At 45.0% G+C, this 22,957-nt stretch overlaps 2 protein-coding genes and 1 long non-coding RNA gene across 5 annotated transcripts in view; 2 read left to right on the top strand and 1 right to left on the bottom strand.

Moving 5' to 3' along the window:
• The window catches only part of LOC149436291 (galectin-1-like), a 391,735-nt gene that overhangs the window by 214,492 nt on the left and 154,286 nt on the right, over positions 1–22,957 (bottom strand). The gene's annotated exons all lie outside the window — the stretch shown is intronic.
• LOC149436298 (galectin-1-like) lies at positions 2,136–6,754 on the top strand. The gene is made up of 4 exons (XM_089661746.1): positions 2,136–2,183; positions 3,604–3,683; positions 4,656–4,827; positions 6,419–6,754. The coding sequence occupies exons 1-4, from the start codon at positions 2,136–2,138 to the stop codon at positions 6,560–6,562; spliced, it is 444 nt and encodes a 147-aa protein (XP_089517872.1). The 3' UTR covers positions 6,563–6,754.
• On the top strand, positions 19,530–21,152 carry LOC149436297 (uncharacterized). Its single transcript, XR_016308314.1, has 2 exons — positions 19,530–19,697; positions 20,794–21,152. It is a non-coding gene; the product is annotated as an uncharacterized LOC149436297 (long non-coding RNA).

Here is a 22,957-nt window from a genome sequence, read left to right as displayed (position 1 = left end):
CACTCGCAGGTAAATTAAATAATTTGTCACACCCCAACTGCAAAGAACTAGCATACCACCCATAGCCAGGTGCACAGGCTTTTCACACCACCCATAGCCAGGTGCACAGATGTCTCAGGTTACCCATGCAGAAGAATGCATCTTCCTGCAGGACGAGTGAGACCGGCCATGAGGAAAGGTCTGGTGCTTACGAAGTTAGGATCCAGTTTCAGCAGAGAATATCCACTATGGGGCGCCTGGCTGGGCCGTGCCCCCCCCCATACTAGGATCAGTAATGACAATTCCTGGCATGTCATGCGTCTCATGTGATGTATTGGAGGTCCTGGGTCCTCTACATGGATCTTTAGTTGGACCTCATTTAGAATACTGTGTCCAGTTCTGGAGCTATCACTTCCATAAAGATATTGATTATTATTATTACTACGAGTTTATATAGCGCCAAAGGGTTTGCTCAGCGCTGGACAATACATGGCACAGTACAACAACAACAAACAACGTACGAGGGGTAAGAGGGCCCTACTCTTACGAGCTTACAATCTAGGAGGGAGGGGGTAAAGGTACAGTAGGAAGTGGCTGAGGGGGATGAAGTGGTGGGAGGAATGAGGGAGGATGGCCGTTAGGTGAGGATGGGGTAGGCTTCCCTGAAGAGATGGGTTTTGAGGGAGCGCCTGAATGTGAATAGGGAAGGCGACAGTCTGATGGATTGGGGCAGTGAGTTCCAGAGGATGGGGGAGGACCTGGAGAAGTCCTGCAGTCGTGCATGGGAGGAGGAGACCAGGGAGCAGGATAGAAGGAGGTCCTGTGAGGAGCGAAGGGTACGGGTAGGGTGGTACTTGGTGATCAGGTTGGTGAGGTAGTCAGGGGCAGTGTTGTGAACGGCTTTGTAGGTCAGGGTTAGGAGTTTAAATTTGATGCGTTGGGCAATCGGGAGCCAGTGGAAGGAGAGGCAGAGGGGGGTGGCAGAGGTGGAGCGGGTGGTGAGGTGGATGAGTCTGGCAGCTGAGTTCAGGATGGTCTGGAGTGGGGAGAGCCTGCACTTGGGTAGGCCAGTGACGAGGGAGTTGCAGTAGTCATATATTGATGAGATAGAACGAGTCCAGAGACGGGGAACACAAATGGTGAAAGGTCTGAGGGATCAAACATATCAGGAGAGACTGCAGGAACGTCATATGTACAGTCTGGAGGAAAGAAGGGAAAGGATGGACATGACCAAAACCTTTCAAGACAACAAGAGGGGGAATAAGGTTCTGGACGGCAGGATTTTCAGTATGAAGCCAAGATGAAGAACACGGGACATGACCTCCAACTGACTGGAGGAAAGTTCCCAACTCATCTTAGAAAGTCATATTTTCCTGAAAGGGTAGTTGATGGTTGGAATAGACCTCCAGCAGAGGTAGTGAATCAGTCAGCAGTAAGTGGCTTCAGACATGCTTGGGGCAAACATGGATCTAGACAAAAAAAGGTAATAAAAAATCAAAAGTAAAAAAAAACCCAAAATAAAAACAATTTACAAAATAAAGAGTCAGACTCAATGGAGCACTTGGTCTTTTTTCTGCTGTCACTTATTTTTGTTTTTGTTTCTTGTGTGTCTCATATGATGTGTATCAGTATAGTGTTGCTGGTTGTGATGTAGTGGTTGGTATTGTGTTGGGGGATGTGGGCAGGTAATGTAAATTGTCACTTTGAGGTTGAATTCCTAAACCTGGAGAGTCCAGAATCTGGTGCATGTATGAGCACTGGTGGAAGCTGCAAGAGCTGAGCAACTGGCTTCTGTGAGGGATGGTAGGTGTAATGTTGAGGATGGTGACGGGCCTAGTGTTGGGGGCTGAGGGCGGCAACGGACGTAGTGTTGGGGGCTGAGGGCGGCGACGGGTGTAGTGTTGGGGGCTGAGGGCTGCGACGGGCGTAGTGTTGGGGGCTGAGGGCGGTGACGGGCGTAGTGTTGGGGGCTGAGGGCTGCGACGGGCGTAGTGTTGGGGGCTGAGGGCTGCAACGGGCGTAGTGTTGGGGGCTGATGGCGGCGGCGGGCATAGTGTTGGGGGCTGAGGGCGGCGACGGGCGAAGTGTTGGGGGCTGAGGGCGGCGACGGGCCTAGTGTTGGGGGCTGAGGAAAGTGGAGGTTATAAGGTTGCTGGATGTTGGCAGTGGTTGGTATGTTGGCAGTGGTTGGGATGTTGGCAGTGGTTGGTATGGTGTTGCTGGAGGAGGCCATTGATATGTCAGGGGGGCATTTAGTTGCTAAGTTTGGGTGGTGATGGGTATAGATTGGTGTAGGTTATGATCTTGTTTGTGTAGTTTTGTTTTTTTCTTTTACTATTTAGGGTGTGCTGAATGCGTTTTCCTGTCCTGGCACAGAGCTGGGTCGGCCTTCCTGGATTTTCTTAATATTGGGTATATACTGGTATGGATTATTTCCTTTACAGATTTAGGCTCCATGTATATGAGCTTACCCTGACTGCAGGAAAATGTAGCAACTAAGATATTGTGATTTTGCTGTTTTGTTTTCCTGTGGCCGGTGATCAAAATGTTCCTAACCTGAATGTGGTTCTTCTATGTTCGGGAGAGGGAGGATAACTTTGTCTAACTGTGGCAGCTCCTGAACTCTGCTAAAAGCCTGTGTGTACAGTACAGGGGATACATAGGCTTTTATGGAGTTGAGTTTAGGAGCTTTTGGCCAATAAAAGCCAGATGCTCCTAAACTTGTGTTTTTAGCAGCTGCTCCATATACACGATTCTTTGCTCTTAGTGACTCCTTATTTTCATGTCTCTGTATTTTGTGATTATATTCTGTTTGGCTTTATAAATATAACGGTCCTGATCTGAGATGTCCATCTTCTGGGGGTTCACCCATTGTTCCAGATCATTAACTTTTTTTCTATGTGGGGTGGGAAGGGGGTAGGGGGGATACTCCAGACAGATCAGATATTTTATGAACACATAACAAACATGCTGACCAGAATTCAATTCTTACTATACACACCAAGAACATAATTACTAAACATGAATGCTGGGCAGGCCTTGTGCCAGACCCATCAGACATTTTGATGTACTCTTGACAAACATGCTGACTAGAAATCAATTCATACTGTACATACCAAGTCAGGAGTGGACTGACAACTCATGGGTCCCCTGGGCAATAGGGGATCATGGGGCCCCTGTGTTCTTGCCCAAACTCAAGCCTATGAAAAAGGTACCAGGGGCATATCATGGGGCCCCCTACTGACCCTCAGGCAGTGCCCGAGTTTCCAAATGGTCAGTCCGCCCCTGTACCAAGTACATTACTAAACATGAATGCTGGGCAGGCCTTGTGCCGGTCAGTAATTGGCACCATCCGGCTGTCTGTAGATGGGACTATAACTTGTATAAAGCTCTGGGCAGCCGCCATACATGACATGAACATTTATAATAGAAAATGTATATATTGTGAAGTCCTTAGAATACATTTGTGATCGGCCGGGGTAGTCTGTGCTCCCTCCATTCTCCACAAATCTCTCAACAAAGTGCTGCGACCCTCAAATCCTATATTTATTCTGAGTTCAGTAGCTGCAACCATGAGATCTCTTCTGTCTATAATCGGTGTAATAATTCTCTCCTCCCATACAGACTGTTACCTTCGATAGCATCAGCCTCAAACCTGGTCACTCCGTGGAGGTGGAGGGCTTCATTCCATTGGACTGTAAAGAGTAAGTCATGTTTCTCCCCTCAGCTATTTATTATATATTTTCTCTGTAGAATAATTTGCCAAAAGTTTAACTTGCAAAAGTAGAAAAGTGTGCTTTGTGTACAGAACATCCTACTGATCCCCCCTCGCTGGGGTTTTGGTATGCTCGGTCCTTCATATACCTGACAGATTGTTTGGCTCAGAGCATGTTTAGCTCAATCATTTGGGTTTCTGCATTGTTACAAAATTGCATCATATAAAATAACTGACATGCGTTCTGCTACACTTTTTTTTTTCTCCTGGACTCCAATAAACTTTATAGCTGCAGGCACTGCGGAGGAATTTATCCTCAATTATTAATAGCAGATAGCACTTCGTCCCTACTGCATACCTAGTTAAAGGTCCAACACCTCAGGAATGGCAACAGGGAGTGAAAGGGCACATAGTAGTGACTTCTCGGCTCTTCCTTCTTGCAGGGACTCAGTAGCTCAGCTTTAATGTGGTTAGCTCTCCCGCCTAGTGGTGACTCCTTGGCCCAATTCACCCTTCTCCCTTCCACAGCATTGACTCGCAGCTCAGATCACCCTTCCTCCCACACTAGTAGCATGGAATCGCAGAGAGCTTAGACCAGACCTGAATCACTTCACTGTTTCTCTTGCAAATATTCAGGATGAATTGTTCCACAGTGGCTGCAACTACAAATATCAGTGAGGGCTTGTCTCAAAGTTTATTTGGCACTCAATATGTAGACAACCATATGTTTGTTTATATCCAGGCTACAGGTTTACTTTAGGTACTTTTGGTATAGAGATGTATTAGCAGGGCCCCATGTTATACAAGCTAACCTTTAGTGTTCTGCCTCCCAATTAGTAATTGACTAATATTTTTGGAGACTGAAGTACCTCTGACTCCCATGGGAGTACCACTGGTGAATGACTTGAGTACTATATCTGACAAGGTCAGCTGAGTAGAATAATGGTTTCTGTCTTTCTAGGTTTGCCATCATCTTGGGAACAGATGAGAAGAATCTTGTGCTACACTTTAGTCCTCGATTTGACTATGAAGGAGTCCAGCTCATGATAGTTATGAACTCAATGGTGGACAATGTCTGGGGAGAAGAGCAGAGGGAAAGTTTCTTCCCCTTCCAGGAGGGATCTGACACCATGGTTGTCTACACTGGGATGGGCATGTTGGATGGTGCCAAGAGGCGTCACTGTTCATATTGGACACATCTCTGAAAGATGCAGTAGGCAGCCAGTGATGGCTTAAGTCCAGTGTATATAGACTCTGCTATGTTTGCCCCTTCAGCTCATTCCATGAAAGATGGGAATGTCCAATAGATTCCATCATGCTGCCATTGTGGCCTATGATATAATTCCTAGCAAATGGTTTCGGTTGCTCAGATTAATGGCTGAGAATTTTGCAGTCACATTTTTAAAACATTTTTGGTTTTAAATGTGGTGGTTTGAAAATGTTTTGTGATAATAGGAAGAGGGAATGGGGATACAGTAATTCCTGACACTGAAAGTCCCCTGTAAAGGCTGAATCTGGGGAGTGGGGGGGGGGGGGCTGGGAACATAAGATCATTGGCATCATACTACTACTCTGGTATTTTCTGTTTATGGAGAGACATGCCTGTGTGCCAGGTTGAGGATACAGAGAAAATACCAGAGTGAGGGAGATGCAGGGAATGGATATTACTGCTGATGAATGCTCTGTTCATCTAAATTCATTTCTGGGGGCAGAAATCCTCAAACTGTGACAAGCCTTAATTTTATATGGGGTAGTATAAAATAACTGCCCCAGAATAATGGCTCTCATTTACCCAAGTCTGTCATGGTAGATGGGCCCCTTGTCCATGGACATGTATGAATTGGAGCCATGGCTGGGACAGTGGCAGATGGGGCCTTTATCAGGACAAATGTGTATTTGGCAGCCCTGGAAGGGGGATACTGTTTAACACTCTAGAAAGTACAAGATTTGGATTCTTTGCAGATATGGTTTGTTATCAATAGAGATGTGCAGATCACCATGAACAGAGGCATAACCTTCCCTTTGATAAACACATCAAATGTTAAGCCCTGCCCCCTAGGATTCACTGTCAAATGCCAGAGCCCCAGTGCAGTTGAGTCACAGCACTTTCCCAATGCTAACCATTGGCCTGTAGTGTAGATGCTATATCTGTGTGGCATACAGCAGCCTTTCAAAAATCTCAAGGGTTCCTCTGGGGCATAGTTATGTCTTTGGGGAACCCCTTCCAAAACCATCTCATTGGTAGTGAGTGGGGGCAATGCCCCTTACATTGGTGGCCAGTGGTCAAAATGCCACTTACAGGCAGTGAAAAAGTTAATCTGTGTCATGAAGCTGGCCCCACCAAGTGGTGTTGGGCCCAAAATAAGCACTCTATCAAATTGGAGGTTAATCAGCCAAAGCTCCAGGAACCCCTAGAAGCCTCTGAAGGAACCCTGGGTGAGACTGGCTGGCAGATCAGGACTCCAAACTGGCCAACAGCTATTGATCTCCTGAGGGCTCCAGTCATTTGTTTAGGTGACAGATTGTCCATAAAATTGCAATGGAAGTGTATCCTTCTGTTTTTTTTGACTATCCATTAATTAAATGCAACACATAAAGAATGCATGCATATATCTTATGTAATAAAGTTTAGTTGAAGTATTTTGGTGATGGTCTCTATGGCCAGCACTCATTGATGGGTTTTTTCTTTTGTCTAGAAAGTTGACACTGTTACCTCTCTTACAGGCTTGCTTCCAGTTTGCACTAGACAAGATCACCATACAATTACCTACAGGAAATCCTTTCTCATTTCCAGTCCGCTTCCCCACAAAGGAGATCTCCTACTTGGCCGTGAGACACCTCCAGCTCAAGTCCATCACAATAAAATGAAGAATCCAAAAATGGAGGAGCCGCCTGTCCCACGTGTTCATATCCAGGCTCTGTGGTGGCCATAGTGGATGAAGGGGTTTTTCTGGTTTCGTAACACCCCTCCCTACAATCTACATCCTTGCTGCTCATATAGACAGACCTTGTGTTTTTTCTCAGATCATTTACTAGAAATGAATTTCATCCACATTTCAAATAAACTCCAATGAGCTGTATTGTGTCTGATCATTGTTTATTCAGCTCTAAACTGACTTTGTATTGATTGCTGTGGTGGATAGCATCCCTGCCTGCTGCATAGCGCCCTCCTGCTGGACATTTGTTGCATTACTTTCAAAAGGCACGCAGTAACCAAGAGGGTGCTAATGCTGCTTTTCCTGCATGTGTAGGCTGATTTCATGGATGTCCAGTAAGGCCAAGACTTTCTGATTATTAAATGGTTTTAAAAATGTCTGTCTCCTGCAAGCTTTAACCATTAAGTAAAAAAGGCTGAATTCTCACTGATTTGTTTTAATTGTTTGACTTTTCTTGTTATTTTCCCCAAAAAAGTGACATTAAGTCCCTGGTCAAAGTGTTTCCATGACCACACTATTGCCGTTTCCAGTGAGTCAGAGATTGGAATGACAAATTCTATATGCAAACTGTGTTCCAAATGAGGAGAGCTGCTGTACTTATTGTGGTGATTGGGGGGGGTCAGCTGGATTGCAGGAGGTGGGCTTCATCAAATCAGTGCTGGATTAAACCGTTCTCTCAAACACTGGATTCACTTGCTCCTCTCACTAGTTATCAGGCCCTGACCATTACAACATCGGCAGACAGATGACACCAGAAATCTGAAGAGACATAGCCGTGCCCTGGAGTGATTGTGGAGTAAAACCAGATCCCAGCAAGTATTTTCTCTATAGAAATCTGCCTTCTTAGAATAATATGCCTTCTGCCCATTTGCCAGACAAGCCTACTTTGTCACGCTCTTTAATTCTATCATCCAGTCCTCGTCTCAACGCTGTACTTTCTCCACCTCCACCCAGTAACTTGCTGCTCACGAGATTGCTTCAATAACAAGATGGAGGCATTGTGTGGGGACATCTCCACTGCACCGATATTGATCCCACTCAACATATCCTGAACAAAACCACCCTCAACGCTTTCCACTTTTGACCTTGCTACTACTGTTGGCTTGACCCATTCCCTCACAACTACAGCAATCCTTTCTATCATATGCTCACTTACTACTTCAATCTCTAACTCTGTAGTGGCATCTTCCCCTCTTAAAGTATGGGGGTGATCAGCACATGTTTAAAGACCCCACGAGCCTTAAACTAAAAACCATCTCATTGCTCCCGTTTACCTCAACTTTACGAATGTGTTGTCCACAACTGTCTGAACTCCTTCCTCACTGACAACAATCGCCTTGACCCCTCAGTCTGGGTTTTGCTTGCTACACTTCACTGAAACTGTTCTACTAAAACTCAACTGCTGAAACCAATGGCCACTACTCCATACTCCTACATCTCTGTGGCCTATCATACTGTTGACCATTTGCTCAACCTCCACTTTTTTGGTCTTCAAGACTATGACCTCTCCTGATTCTCTTCTTACCCATCGCAGCACTTCGTTTGACCTTTTTATGGTTTCCTTCTCCACTTCCTTTCTGTAGGTCTCTCCAAGGTTCTGTCCATGGACCTCTCCTCCTTTTCTCTATCTACACCTCCTCCCTTGGTCACTTGATAAACTCCCATGGCTTCCAGTGTCATCTCTGACACTCAAAACTATCTCTCTACTCCTCACGCCTTCAGTCTCCTCTTGCATTGCTAACATATTAACTGACATATCGGCATGGATGTCCTACCACTTCCTCACACTCAATCTTTCTAAAACTGAGCTCATAATATTCCCTCCTGACTGCTCCCTTCCCCCTCAAGATCAATAATACAACTATCAGTCCTTCCCTCTCATGCCAGGGTACTAGGTGTACTTCTGTACTCTGACCTGTCTTTTCAGCCCCAAATCCAATCACTGTGCAGACCTTGTCGACTTCACCTCTGTAACATCTCCAAAATATGCCCATTTTCATCACTGAAACCACTAAGCAAATTATTCACACCCTTATCTCTGGACTTCTTGTAACTCCCTCCTCCATAGACCTACTGTGATAACCCCAATCAGGACAGGGGATTATGGAGAGGACTGCAGGCTAGTCTACTGACTATGGGACCTGGTATTTGAGGGGGCTCTATTCTATGGAATGTGTATGCCTGGGGGACTTTTGGAGAAGTTGTACTTTGGATTCAAGCCTATGTCTCCCCAAAACACACTCTGAGAATTGGAGGACCGGATACAGATTTGTGCTGTCTGTTTTTGTTGGGGTATAGAATCAACAGCCCAAACCAGTGGTCTAGTTAGATTGTGCTTCCCTAGGCAACACAAACTGTGTGTGCTCTCCAGGGCTGGGCTCTCTTTCCCATCTAGTCAATAGGCAGAGCTGAGCTTTGGCTGCCCCCAGGTAGCACTCCCCTATTAGCGGAGGCTCTTTTCTAGTCCAGCTGATGGGCTCCAGCTTGTGTGTGCCATGCAGATCTGGTGCCACCGTCTACCATTCACTGGCCACCCTAGGCTGCTCTTTGATCCCTGGGATGTGGCATAAGAGCCTTTGATTGACTTTTACCTAAAGCAGTGAGATTCATCTTTCACATGCTTACTGGTTCATATTTCCTTGACAGTATTGCAACTATTTCCGTATAGGTTCTTGTGTGTTGTACTCAACCAGCTATTCCTGATGTGGGGCACTTTTCAGGCTTTCTCTCTTTGCCCAGCAAGACTGTACTACACACCCCATTTCCAGTCAGGGGTCCTTTGAATGCATTGTGATTCTCAACTAGAGGACAACCTGGTCATTGAGGTTCAGCCAATGTCAAAGACACTGTGTAAAGTCATGTCTACGGGCTGGAAAAATCCGTATGTAAATGGTAGAAAACTGGCTAAAAGATCGTATTCAGGGAGTAGTGGTTAATTCATACTCTGGTCTAGGGTTATTAGTGGGGTTCCCCAAGGCTCAGGGTTTAGTGGGGTACCCCAAGGTTCAGTGTTATTAGTGGGGTTCCCCAAGGCTCAGGGTTATTAGTGGGGTACCCCAAGGCTCAGTGTTATTAGTGGGGTTCCCCAAGGCTCAGGGTTATTAGTGGGGTACCTCAAGGCTCAGTGTTATTAGTGGGGTTCCCCAAGGCTCAGGGTTATTAGTGGGGTACCCCAAGGCTCAGTGTTATTAGTGGGGTACCCCAAGGCTCAGGGTTATTAGTGGGGTACCCCAAGGCTCAGTGTTATTAGTGGGGTTCCCCAAGGCTCAGGGTTATTAGTGGGGTACCCCAAGGCTCAGTGTTATTAGTGGGGTTCCCCAAGGCTCAGGGTTATTAGTGGGGTACCTCAAGGCTCAGTGTTATTAGTGGGGTTCCCCAAGGCTCAGGGTTATTAGTGGGGTACCCCAAGGCTCAGTGTTATTAGTGGGGTACCCCGAGGCTCAGTGTTATTAGTGGGGTTCCCCAAGGCTCAGGGTTATTAGTGTGGTACCCCAAGGCTCAGTGTTGGGACCCTTCCTTTTTAATATATTTATAAATGATAATGGGCCTGAACTTAAATCCCGTTCCAGTCTTTGCAGATGACACCAAGCTGTGCCGGGGAATAACGTCCTTCCAGGATGTCTCCAACTTACATCCGACCTCAATGCTCTGTGTAATTGGGGGACAATGGGGCCAATGAGGGTTAATGTTGATAAATGTAATGTTCTGCACTTGGGAGATAAGAATATGCATCATACATACTGGGGGGGGGGTACAACTGGGGGGGTCAATGGTGGAGAAGGATCTGGGGCTTCCGACAGATCATGAGCTTAATAATTGCATGCAAGCTGCGAGTTCTAAAGAAAGCAAAATCCTCTTGTACAAAAAAAATAAAAAATTATAGACTCCAGAGAGATTTCCCCCCCTTCCCCCCCCAAAGTGCAAATCATTAGTAACACCTCATTTAGAATATGCAGTCTAGTTTTGGGCACCAATTCACAAAAAGAGGACGTACAGAGAAGGGATCCAAACTGATACGAGGCATGGAGGAACTCAGCTATGAGGAGAGATTAGAGGAACTGAATGTATTCTCTACAGAGAAGAGGAGATTAAGGGGGTGGGGACCTGACCCCCATGTATAAATACATAAGGGGGGATAATGTCTCCATGTATAATACATAAAGGGGGATATGATCTCCATGTATAATACATAAGGGGGGATATGATCTCCATGTATAATAAATAAGGGGGGATATAATCTCCATGTATAATACATAAGGGGGGATACGATCTCCATGTATAATACATAAGGGGGGATATGATCACCATGTATAATACATAAGGGGGATATGATCTCCATGTATAATACATAAGGGGGGATATGATCTCTATGTATAATACATAAGGGGGATATGATATCCATGTATAATACATAAGGGGGGGATATGATCACCATGTATAATACATAAGGGGGATATGATCTCCATATATAATACATAAGGGGGGATATGATCTCCATATATAATACATAAGGGGGGATATGATCTCCATGTATAATACATAAGGGGGGATATGATCTCCATGTATAATACATAAGGGGGGATATGATCTCCATGTATAATACATAAGGGGGGTGATATGACCTCCATGTATAATACATAAGGGGGATACGATCTCCATGTATAATACATAAGGGGGGATACGATCTCCATGTATAATACATAAGGGGGGATATGATCTCCATGTATAATACATAAGGGGGGATATGATCTCCATGTATAATACATAAGGGGGGGGATATGATCACCATGTATAATACATAAGGGGGGGGATATTATCTCCATGTATAATACATAAGGGGGGATATGATCTCCATATATAATACATAAGAGGGGGATATGATCTCCATGTATAATACATAAGGGGGGATATGATCTCCATGTATAATGCATAAGGGGGGATATGATCACCATGTATAATACATAAGGGGGGATATGATCTCCATATATAATACATAAGGGGGGATATGATCTCCATATATAATACATAAGGGGGGATATGATCTCCATGTATAATACATAAGGGGGGATATGATCTCCATGTAAAATGCATAAGGGGGGATATGATCACCATGTATAATACATAAGGGGGGATATGATCTCCATATATAATACATAAGGGGGGATATGATCTCCATATATAATACATAAGGGGGGATATGATCTCCATGTATAATACATAAGGGGGATATGATCTCCATGTATAATACATAAGGGGGGATATGATCTCCATATATAATACATAAGGGGGGATATGATCTCCATGTATAATACATAAGGGGGGATATGATCTCCATGTATAATACATAAGGGGGGATATGATCTCCATGTATAATACATAAAGGGGGATATGATCTCCATGTATAATACATAAGGGGGATATGATCTCCATGTATAATACATAAGGGGGGATATGACCTCCATGTATAATACATAAGGGGGATATGCTCTCCATGTATAATACATAAGGGGGATACGATCTCCATGTATAATACATAAGGGGGGATATGATCTCCATGTATAATACATAAGGGGGGATATGATCTCCATGTATAATACATAAGGGGGGGGATATGATCACCATGTATAATACATAAGGGGGGGATATTATCTCCATGTATAATACATAAGGGGGGATATGATCTCCATATATAATACATAAGAGGGGGATATGATCTCCATGTATAATACATAAGGGGGGATATGATCTCCATGTATAATGCATAAGGGGGGATATGATCACCATGTATAATACATAAGGGGGATATGATCTCCATATATAATACATAAGGGGGGATATGATCTCCATATATAATACATAAGGGGGGATATGATCTCCATGTATAATACATAAGGGGGGATATGATCTCCATGTATAATACATAAGGGGGATATGATCTCCATGTATAATACATAAGGGGGGATATGATCTCCATATATAATACATAAGGGGGGATATGATCTCCATGTATAATACATAAGGGGGGTTATGATCTCCATGTATAATACATAAGGGGGGATATGATCTCCATGTATAATACATAAGGGGGATATGATCTCCATGTATAATACATAAGGGGGGATATGATCTCCATATATAATACATAAGGGGGGATATGATCACCATGTATAATACATAAGGGGGGATATGATCTCCATGTATAATACATAAGGGGGATATGATCTCCATGTATAATTCATAAGGGGGTATATGATCTCCATGTATAATACATAAGGGGGGGATATGATCTCCATGTATAATACATAAGGGGGGATGTGATCTCCATGTATAATACATAAGGGGGGATATGATCTCCATGTATAATACATAAGGGGGATATGATCTCCATGTATAATACATAAGGGGGGATATGATCTCCATGTATAATACATAAGGGGGGGATATGATCTCCATGTATAATACATAAGGGGGGATGTGATCTCCATGTATAATACATAAGGGGGATATGATCTCCATGTATAATACATAAGGGGGATATGATCTCCATGTATAATACATAAGGGGGGATATGATCTCCATGTATAATACATAAGGGGGATATGATCTAAATGTATAATACATAAAGGGGGATATGAGCTCCATGTATAATACATAAGGGGGATATGATCTCCATGTATAATACATAAGGGGGGGGGGATATGATCACCATGTATAATACATAAGGGGGGATATGATCTCCATGTATAATACATAAGGGGGATATAATCTAAATGTATAATACATAAAGGGGGATATGATCACCATGTATAATACATAAGGGGGATATGATCTCCATGTATAATACATAAGGGGGATATGATCTCCATGTATAATACATAAGGGGGGATATGACCTCCATGTATAATACATAAGGGGGATATGATCTCCATGTATAATACATAAGGGGGGATATGATCACCATGTATAATATATAAGGGGGGATATGATCTCCATGTATAATACATAAGGGGGATATGATCTCCATGTATAATACAAGGGGGGGATATGATCTCCATGTATAATACATAAGGGGGATATGATCTCCATGTATAATACATAAGGGGGATATGATCTCCATGTATAATACATAAGGGGGGATATGATCTCCATGTATAATACATAAGGGGGGGATATGATCTCCATGTATAATACATAAGGGGGATATGATCTCCATGTATAATACATAAGGGGGGATATGATCTCCATGTATAATACATAAGGGGGGATATGATCTCCATGTATAATACATAAGGGGGGGATATGATCACATAATATGAGACCTATGACATCACATGAGGTGTATGACATAATATGAGACATAAAAAATATAATAACAAAGATAAGTGACAGCAGAATAAAATCCAAGTGCTCCATCGAGTCTGTTTCCTTTTTTAAATGTATCCTTGTTTATTTATTTATTTGTTGGTAAGTATTTTGTCTGAGTCTAGATCTGTGTTTGCCCCAAGCAAATTGAAGGTAAATTGCATTGAAGTTGTCACAGACCTCTCATACCCAGATGTACAGATGTCCCAAGTTGTAGTGGAATGTATCTCCTGCAGGACGAGTGTGACCGGCCATGAGGAGAGTTCTGGTGCTGAAGGGGTTAAGAAATCCATTTTCCATTTTGCTGATGACACCCAGATCTATCTCTCCACTCCCCAGCTCACCACCTCAATCTCCTCACGTATCACAAATCTACTGAGCGACAAATCAGCATGGATGTCACACCACTACCGGAAACTCAATCTTTCAAAAACTGAGCTGTAATATTACCTCCCCCCCAATCCTCCACTCATGACTTTACCATTAAGATCAACAGCACAACCATTGGTCCTTCCCCTCATGCCAGGGTGCTGGGCGTAATCCTAGACTCTGACCTCTCCTTTGGGCACCACATCCACTCACTGGCTAAATCCTGCCGCCTCAACCTCCAGAACATTTCCAAAATCCGCCCCTTCCTGACCAATGACACCACAAAACAACTCATCCACGCCTTGGTTTTATCCCGCCTCAATTACTGCAACTCCCTCCTCACTGGTCTACCATTACACAGGCTATCCCCCCTTCAGTCTATTATGAATGCTGCTGCTAGACTCATACATCTTACCAACTGATCAGCGACTGCTGTCCCTCTCTTCCAATCCCTTCACTGGCCTCCACTCAGTGTCCTCCACCCCTCTCTGCCAATCCCTCCACTGGCCTCCATTCAGTGTCCTCCACCCCTCTCTGCCAATCCCTCCACTGGCCTCCACTCAGTGTCCTCCACCCCTCTCTGCCAAACCCTCCACTGGCCTCCACTCAGTGTCCTCCACCCCTCTCTGCCAATCCCTTCACTGGCCTCCACTCAGTGTCCTCTACCCCTCTCTGCCAATCCCTTCACTGGCCTCCACTCAGTGTCCTCCACCCCTCTCTGCCAATCCCTCCACTAACCTCCACTCAGTGTCCTCCACCCCTCTCTGCCAATCCTTCCACTGGCATCAATTCAGTGTCCTCCACCCCTCTCTGCCAATCCCTCCACTGGCCTCCATTCAGTGTCCTCCACTCCTCTCTGCCAATCCCTTCACTGACCTCCGCTCAGTGTCCTCCACCCCTCTCTGCCAATCATTCCACTGACCTCCACTCAGTGTCCTCCACCTCTCTCTGTCAATCCCTCCACTAGTGTCCACCACCCCTCTCTGCCAATCCCTACACTGACCTCCGCTCAGTGTCCTCCACCCCTCTCTGCCAATCCCCCCACTGGCCTCCGCTCAGTGTCCTCCACCCCTCTCTGCCAATCCCCCCACTGGCCTCCTCTCAGTGTCCTCCACCCCTCTCTGCCAATCCCCCCACTGACCTCCTCTCAGTGTCCTCCACCCCTGTCTGCCAATCCCTCCACTGAACTCCGCTCAGTGTCCTCCACCCCTCTCTGCCAATCCCTCCACTGGCCTCCTCTCAGTGTCCTCCACCCCTCTCTGCCAATCCCTCCACTGGCCTCCGCTCAGTGTCCTCCACCCCTCTCTGCCAATCCCTCCACTGGCCTCCACTCAGTGTCCTCCACCCCTCTCTGCCAATCCCTCCACTGGCTTCCACTCAGTGTCCTCCACCCCTCTCTGCCAATCCCTCCACTGGCCTCCATTCAGTGTCCTCCATCCCTCTCTACCAATCCCTCCACTGGCTTCCACTCAGTGTGCTCCACCCTTCTCTGCCAATCTGAATCACCTCCACGAGATCATCCCCCGCAGCTATCACCTTTTGTATCACCTCCCCCTTCCTTTAGATTGTAAACTCCATGAGCCGGGCCCTCTTATTCCTTATGTACTGAAATGTATTGTAATTGTATTGTCTCCCGTTATATTGTAAAGCTCTGCGCAAACTGTTGGCGCCATAAATCCTGTATAATAATAATCATAATTTTAGCACGTCCACTATGGGGCGCCTGGTTGTGCCGTGCCCCCCCATACTAGGATCAGTAATGACAATTCCTGGGATGTCATGCCTCTCATCTGATGTATTGGAGGTCCTGGGTCCTCTACATGGATCTTTAGTTGGACCTCATTTAGAATACTGTGTCCAGTTCTGGAGATCTCACTTCCATAAAGATATTGATGAGATAGAACGAGTCCAGAGACGGGGAACACAAATGGTGAAAGGTCTGAGGGATCAAACATATCAGGAGAGACTGCAGGAACTTCATATGTACAGTCTGGAGGAAAGAAGGGAAAGGATGGACATGACCAAAACCTTTCAGTACATCAAGAGGGGGAATAAGGTTCTGGAGGGCAGGATGTTCAGTATGAAGCCAAGATGAAGAACACGGGACATGACCTCCAACTGACTGGAGGAAAGTTCCCAACTCATCTTAGAAAGTCATATTTTCCTGAAAGGGTAGTTGATGGTTGGAATAGACCTCCAGCAGAGGTAGTGAGTCAGTCAGCAGTAAGTGGCTTCAGACATGCTTGGGGCAAACATGGATCTAGACTCAGACAACACACCAATATAATAAATAAATAAATTACGAAGCAATTAAAAAAGGAAACAGACTCGATGGACCACTTGGACTTTTTCTGTTGCCACTTATCTTTGTTTTTATATCTTTTATGTCTCATATGATGTCATGCATCTCATGTGATGTCAGGGGTCTCGTGATGTCATGCATCTCATGTGATGTCAGGGGTCTTGTGATGTCATGCATCTCATGTGATGTCAGAGGTCTCATGTGATGTCATGCATCTCACGTGATGTCAGGGGTCTCATATGATGTCATGCATCTCATGTGATGTCAGAGGTCTCATATGATGTCATGCATCTCATGTGATGTCAGGGGTCTCATATGATGTCATGCATCTCATGTGATGTCAGGGGTCTCATATGATGTCATATGATGTAATGTGTATCAGGTAATGTAAATTGTTACTTTGCGGTTGTATTCCTAAACCTGGAGAGTCCAGAATCTGGTGCAGCTCTGCATAGAAACCAATCAGCTTCCAGGTTTTCCTGTCAAAGCTTCATTGATCCAGCTGAAGGTAGAAGCTGATTGGCTCCCATGCACAGCTGCAGCAGATTTTGCACCCTCCAGTGTTAGGAAATCTCCCCCTTTGTGGTGTAGAAATGACTTTGAGGATAGTCCTCTTTTACCCCCTTGCTGTTTGTGGTGAGTGGTGACATCCCAGCAGAGTGACGATGGACGACCCATGCTCAGTCACAGCGGATCCACATTTCATTCATTCTCTGTAATGAGCGGTTCTGGAACAATTGTCAGTCCAGGGAGCAGTGGGCGGAGTGATCCCTCCCTCCTGACTGGCTCCACCCTCAGCAGACCTCCTATATAAGAAGAAGTAGAAGAGCAGCTGATCACAAGTGTCTCTGATAAGGAAGCAGGATGGCAGATACTGTGAGTATGAGCACTGGTGGAAGCTGCAAGAGCTGAGCAAATGGCTTCTGTGGGGGGTGGTGGGTAGTGGTGAGTATTGGTTTGCTTGGTGTGGTCACAAGTTGGTGTCGGGCTGGTTTGATGTTGGTGGTGGAAATATATGTATGAGCACTGGTGGAAGCTGCAAGAGCTGAATAAATGGCTTCAGTGGGGGTTGGTGGGTGTAGTGGTTGTTATAGGTTTGCTTGGGGTGGACATGGGTTGGTGTTGGGTTGTTGGGTGTAGGAAGTTGTAGGTATATTTCTGGTTGTTTCTGTACCATTGAGGAATATGGATCATGCTGAGATAGGGTTACTTCATATGGGCAGTTGGTGGGTGTGGGGCAGTATTTTAGTTCTTGTACATCCATTTATGTAGGGTATGATGTATGTGTTTTGGTGTTCTGGCACAGAGTTGGGCCTGCCTTCCTGTGTATTCTTAGTATTGGGTGTAATCATATGTGTATGATTATGTTCACTACTAGTGGGAGCTGCAAAGGTGAACAAATGTGGTGTGTTGGTTGATAGGTTTGCTTGGGGTGGACCTATTTTGGTGTGGGAATATAGTTTCTGGTTCTAGTTGGTGTACCATTGAGAAATGTGGATTATGGTGAGTATAGGGTGGCTTGATGTGGGGTTGTTGGGTGTGGATTTGTGTTTGTTTCAGTTTAGGTTATAATGCATGTATTTTGGTCTTCTGGCACAGAGCTGGGCCGTCTTAATATTGGGTATATACTGGTATGGCTCACACTCCCCTCCTCCACACTTGCCCATAGTGGCTCATTATATCCATGCCTTCCCCTCTGTGTGATTTGTACTAATGTGCAGTGTTATAAACGGTCCGGTTCTGAGATGTGACTTGTCCATCTGCTCTGGGTTAAACCATTTGTGCCATATTAACTCTTTCCATGCAGGATGGAAGCTGGGGGTGGGAAGGGTGTAGGGGGAATACGCTGGACAGATCAGATATTTGATGCACACATGATGACAAACTAACATGCTGACCAGAATTCAACTCATACTGTACCCACCAAGTACATAATTACTAAACATGAATGCTGGGCAGGCCTTGGCACCATCCGGCTGTCTGTAGATGGGACTATACCTTATAAAGGTCTGGGCAGCCGGCATACATGACATGAATGTTAGAGAAAATGTATATATTGTCATGTCATTGATGTGTTATTAGACATTTGTGATCTGCTGGGGATGTCTGAGCTCCTTCACTCTCCCACACAAAGTGCTGCCACCCACAGAAATCCCTAACTTATTCTGAGTGCAACCATCAGATGTCTCTCCTGTCTATAAATGGTGTAATAATCCCCCCCCCCCCCATTATACAGGGAGTAATAATTCTCTAATTTCTCCCATACAGACTTTTACCGTTGATAACCTCGGCCTCAAACTTGGTCACTCTGTGGAGGTGAAGGGCTTCATTCCGGTGGACTGTGAAGTGTAAGTCACGGTTCCATCCTCAGCTACTTATTATACAATAGATGTCTGCTCTCTGTATAATTTGCCTAAAGTTTACCTTGCAGAAGCAGGAAAGTGTTCCGTGTACAGTACATCCTACTGACCCCTACACGCTGGGAATTCGGCATGCGTGGTCCCTCAAATGCCTGACTTTGTGTTGCTCACAGCAAACTTAGCTTAAATGTTTGTGTCTACATTCTCACAATTTCACCATATGAGATGCCAGCTGACTTCTATCTCTCTCCTCCTGGACCTCACCAAATTGTATAGCTGCAGGCACTGTGGAGGAATTTTTCCTCAATCTACAGTAAAGCGCTTCATTGCTACTAATTACCTAGTTAGAGGTCCAATGGTAAGAGGGAGTGAAAGGGCGCAAAGTAGTAGTGACTTCTCAGCTCCCCCTCCTAGCAGTGACACCTGAGTACCACAGGTGAAGGAATCAAGTACTATATCTGACCAGAACTGAGCAGAATATTTGCTTTTTCTGTCTTTCTAGGTTTGCCATAAACTTGGGAACAGATATGAAGAATTATGTGCTACACTTTAATCCTCGCTTTTCCTATGGTCAAGACCGGCTCGTGTTAAACTTGAACTCAAAGGTGAACGGTGTCTGGGGAAAAGAGCAGAAGGAAAACTTCTTCCCCTTCCAGAAGGGATCGGACACCACGGTATGTCTACACTGGGAGGGGAAGGAAAAATGGTGGATGGGGCAAAGTGTCATCACTGTTCATATTGGACACATCAGTCTCTAAAAGATGCAGTAGGCAGCTAGTGATGGCTTAGGTAAAGGGTATATAGGCTTTCTTTGCTATGATGGGTCAATCCTTCAGCTCATTCAATGGAGGATGAGACCCTTCCACATGGGAAGATGCAATGGATTCCATCATGCTGCCATTGATATACCACCTAGCAATTTGTTGCTATTGTTAACATTAATGATTGTCAGATATTGGCTTGCAAAATGTTTTCATGTAACATTTTCCTTCCATTTTGTGTATGCATGTCATTGATATACATGTTGGATGAATATTTTAGGAAAACGAGGGAATAGGGATAAGGAAATCCCTGACATGGACTCTGTAAAGTCTCAATCTGGGGAGTAGTGGGGGGCTGGCCTGCAACTTTAAATCGTGTTTTACCCTAAGCCAGTCATGGTAGATGAGACCTTTGTCCAAGGGCTCACTTGAGCCATGGCTAAGAGGTGTGTATTGGGGCTCCTGGAAGGGGGAGATTGTCATCTGACAGGGAATCCTGTAGAACAGAGCCTTTAGCACTTTCATGGTTCTAATACATGGCATGTAGTGTAGATGTTGTATAGCTTGCATGGCATACAGCAGCCTCTCCACCACTGGCCCCAGTGAAACCATTGAAATTTTTTTGATCTCTGGGAAACCCTTGCTAAAACCATTTCAGTGTGTTGCCCCATTTCTGGTAGTGGTCAAAATGCCACTCTTACAGGCAGTGAGAATTTGTCATGAAGCTGGCTCCACAAACTTGTGTTGGGGGTCCAAAAATAGGCAGGTACCATCAAATGGTAGTTTAATTGGCCACAAGTCTAGGTACCCCTAGAAACCTCTGGAGTCCAGGTCTGCTGGCCATTCTCACCCAGGGTTCCTTCAGACTGGCCATAAGCTATTGATCTGAGGGCTCGAGTCATTGATCTAGATGACAGACCGTCCTCAGACCCTGTTACTAAAACATTGCAGCTTCAGAAGCACATCCTTCCTTAGTCCAGCAAGCTGACACTGCCATCTTTTCTTACAGGTTTCCTTCTTGTTTGAGCAAGACAAGATCACCATACAATTGCTTACAGGAAATCCTCTCACATTTCCAGTCCGCTTTCGCATAAATGAGATCTCCTACTTGTCTTTGAAAACCCTCCAGCTAAAGTCAATCACACTGACATGAAGAATCTGCAATAGAGGAGCCACCTCTCCCACGTGTCCATATCCCGGCTCTTGTGAAATGGCCATAATGGATGGAGAGAAATGTTATTCTGTCTTGTACCCTTCTCCTTCCAATCTGCCTCCTTGCTGCTCATGTAGCCATACATTGTGCTTTGCTCAGATCACTTGCTAGAAATGAATTTCATCCACATTTCAAATAAAATCCAATGAGCTCTATTGTCTGATCAATCTTATTATTGAGCACTAAACTGACTCTGTATTCATTGCTGTAGTCTATAGCGCCCTCCTGCTGGAGGTTGGTTGCGTTACCTTTAGGCTGCATTCACACTTGAGCCACTTGTAGCTTTAAGTTCTGAAGCTCAAACTTGAGGAAATAAAATTTGTTCTCTATGGTGCCTGTTCACACCTGATCACACAAACGGGCACCATAGAGAACAATTTGATGTTTTTGGAGCTTCAAGCTACAAACTGCTCAAGTGTGAATGTAGCCTTAGAAGGTACACAGTAGCTGTGGCAGTGAATGTAGTAGTACTCCAGCAGGGGAAGGAGATGCTGGAGCAGCTTTAGGCTCAGTGTACGGGTAGTAGACTAGGGGTAGTAGTAACTACATAGCATGGGGAGTAAAGTGGTGGCAGCATAGGAAGGATAGTGTTGAGAAAATGTAATATTTGTAGCAGGGGGTATGGCGGCTATAAGATACGTTGGGTGGAGGAGGGGTAGGAGCAGTTCTAGCAGAAGTGTGGTAGTAATGGCATAGCATTGGTAGTGATAGGAGTAGTACTAGTTGTGGTAAGATGGTAATAGTAGTAGCATTGGGTGTAGTAATTGCAGCAGTATAGTAAAGGAAGTGGAAATTGCTAACCAGTCAGTGTATAGACTGCAGCTGGTTGGCACCAGCAGACAGAACATGAACATCGCTTTGGCTAAGAGGGGTGCCAGGCCGTCCCCACACAACTGCTGTGCCCAGTGGTGTATTTAGGTTTTGTGCTGCCCTAGCGCAACGATTGTCTGCCCCCACGGAGAGAGCCTGACATTGACCAACACCCCTTCCACTAACCCCCCCCGCAATGGAGAAACACTCCTCTTCACAGCTCCAGATATACCCGGGAACGAGAGTCAGGCTCTACAGACATCATCATGCAGCCTTTCTCGGATCCCACCTGTGTCCCTTCTATCCCTTCTGGGGGGAGGTGCCTGAAATTTGCCACCCTATGCAAGTGGCTTGTGGTAAATGCCTCCCTGGCTGTGACCCCCAGACACTGGAATCTGGATCCTGGTCCTTGGAGCCCAGTTAATCACATTCATAACAAAGCTGTTACGAATGAATTTGTTCATAACAGCTGTGATTGGCCCAATCCTAGTACCCTGTGATTATCTGTAGCCAGTCACTAGTTGTCCTGAATGGTTAACCCCTTTCATGACCATTAAACTTTGCTATCACAATGATCTTCAGCGTAACTGCAAATAAAGTATAAATCCCTCATCACCACCTCTGAGTGCAGTGTTACAATGGTGATCAAGTGTTTTTGTGGGTTTTTTATATATATTTTTTAAATATTGTCAGCATCCCTGATCAGCTCCACATCAGTTATGAGGATGCTATACTTCACTAGTGCCAGAATAGTAAAAAAATATATATATTCAGGAGTATACAACCCCATGCGAATCCCCAAGCTTCTTACTAAATGCTTTCAAAAAATGTAATTGGAAGATTATTTGTACTGTCCTGGAAGAGCCTCAAGAAATGAGATCGGCAATCAGCGCCTTGTGGTCAAACATTGTGTGTGTAATGTGTATATATATACACATAAATGAGCCTTAACATAACCACTCACAGGTAAATTGAATAATTTGTCACACCCCAACTGCAAAGAACTAGCATACCACCCATAGCCAGGTGCACAGGCATTTCACACTACCCATAGCCAGGTGCACAGATGTCTCAGGTTACCCATACAAGAGGGGGAATAAGGTTCTGGAGGGCAGGATGTTCAGTATGAAGCCAAGATGAAGAACACGGA

The sequence above is a fragment of the Staurois parvus genome, unplaced genomic scaffold (assembly GCF_062004578.1).
Source record: "Staurois parvus isolate SC_StPar_1 unplaced genomic scaffold, SC_StPar_1.0 ptg001381l, whole genome shotgun sequence".
Taxonomy (NCBI): domain Eukaryota; kingdom Metazoa; phylum Chordata; class Amphibia; order Anura; family Ranidae; genus Staurois; species Staurois parvus.
Note: the sequence above shows the minus strand (reverse complement) of the source record. Positions and strands in the feature narration are given on the sequence as shown.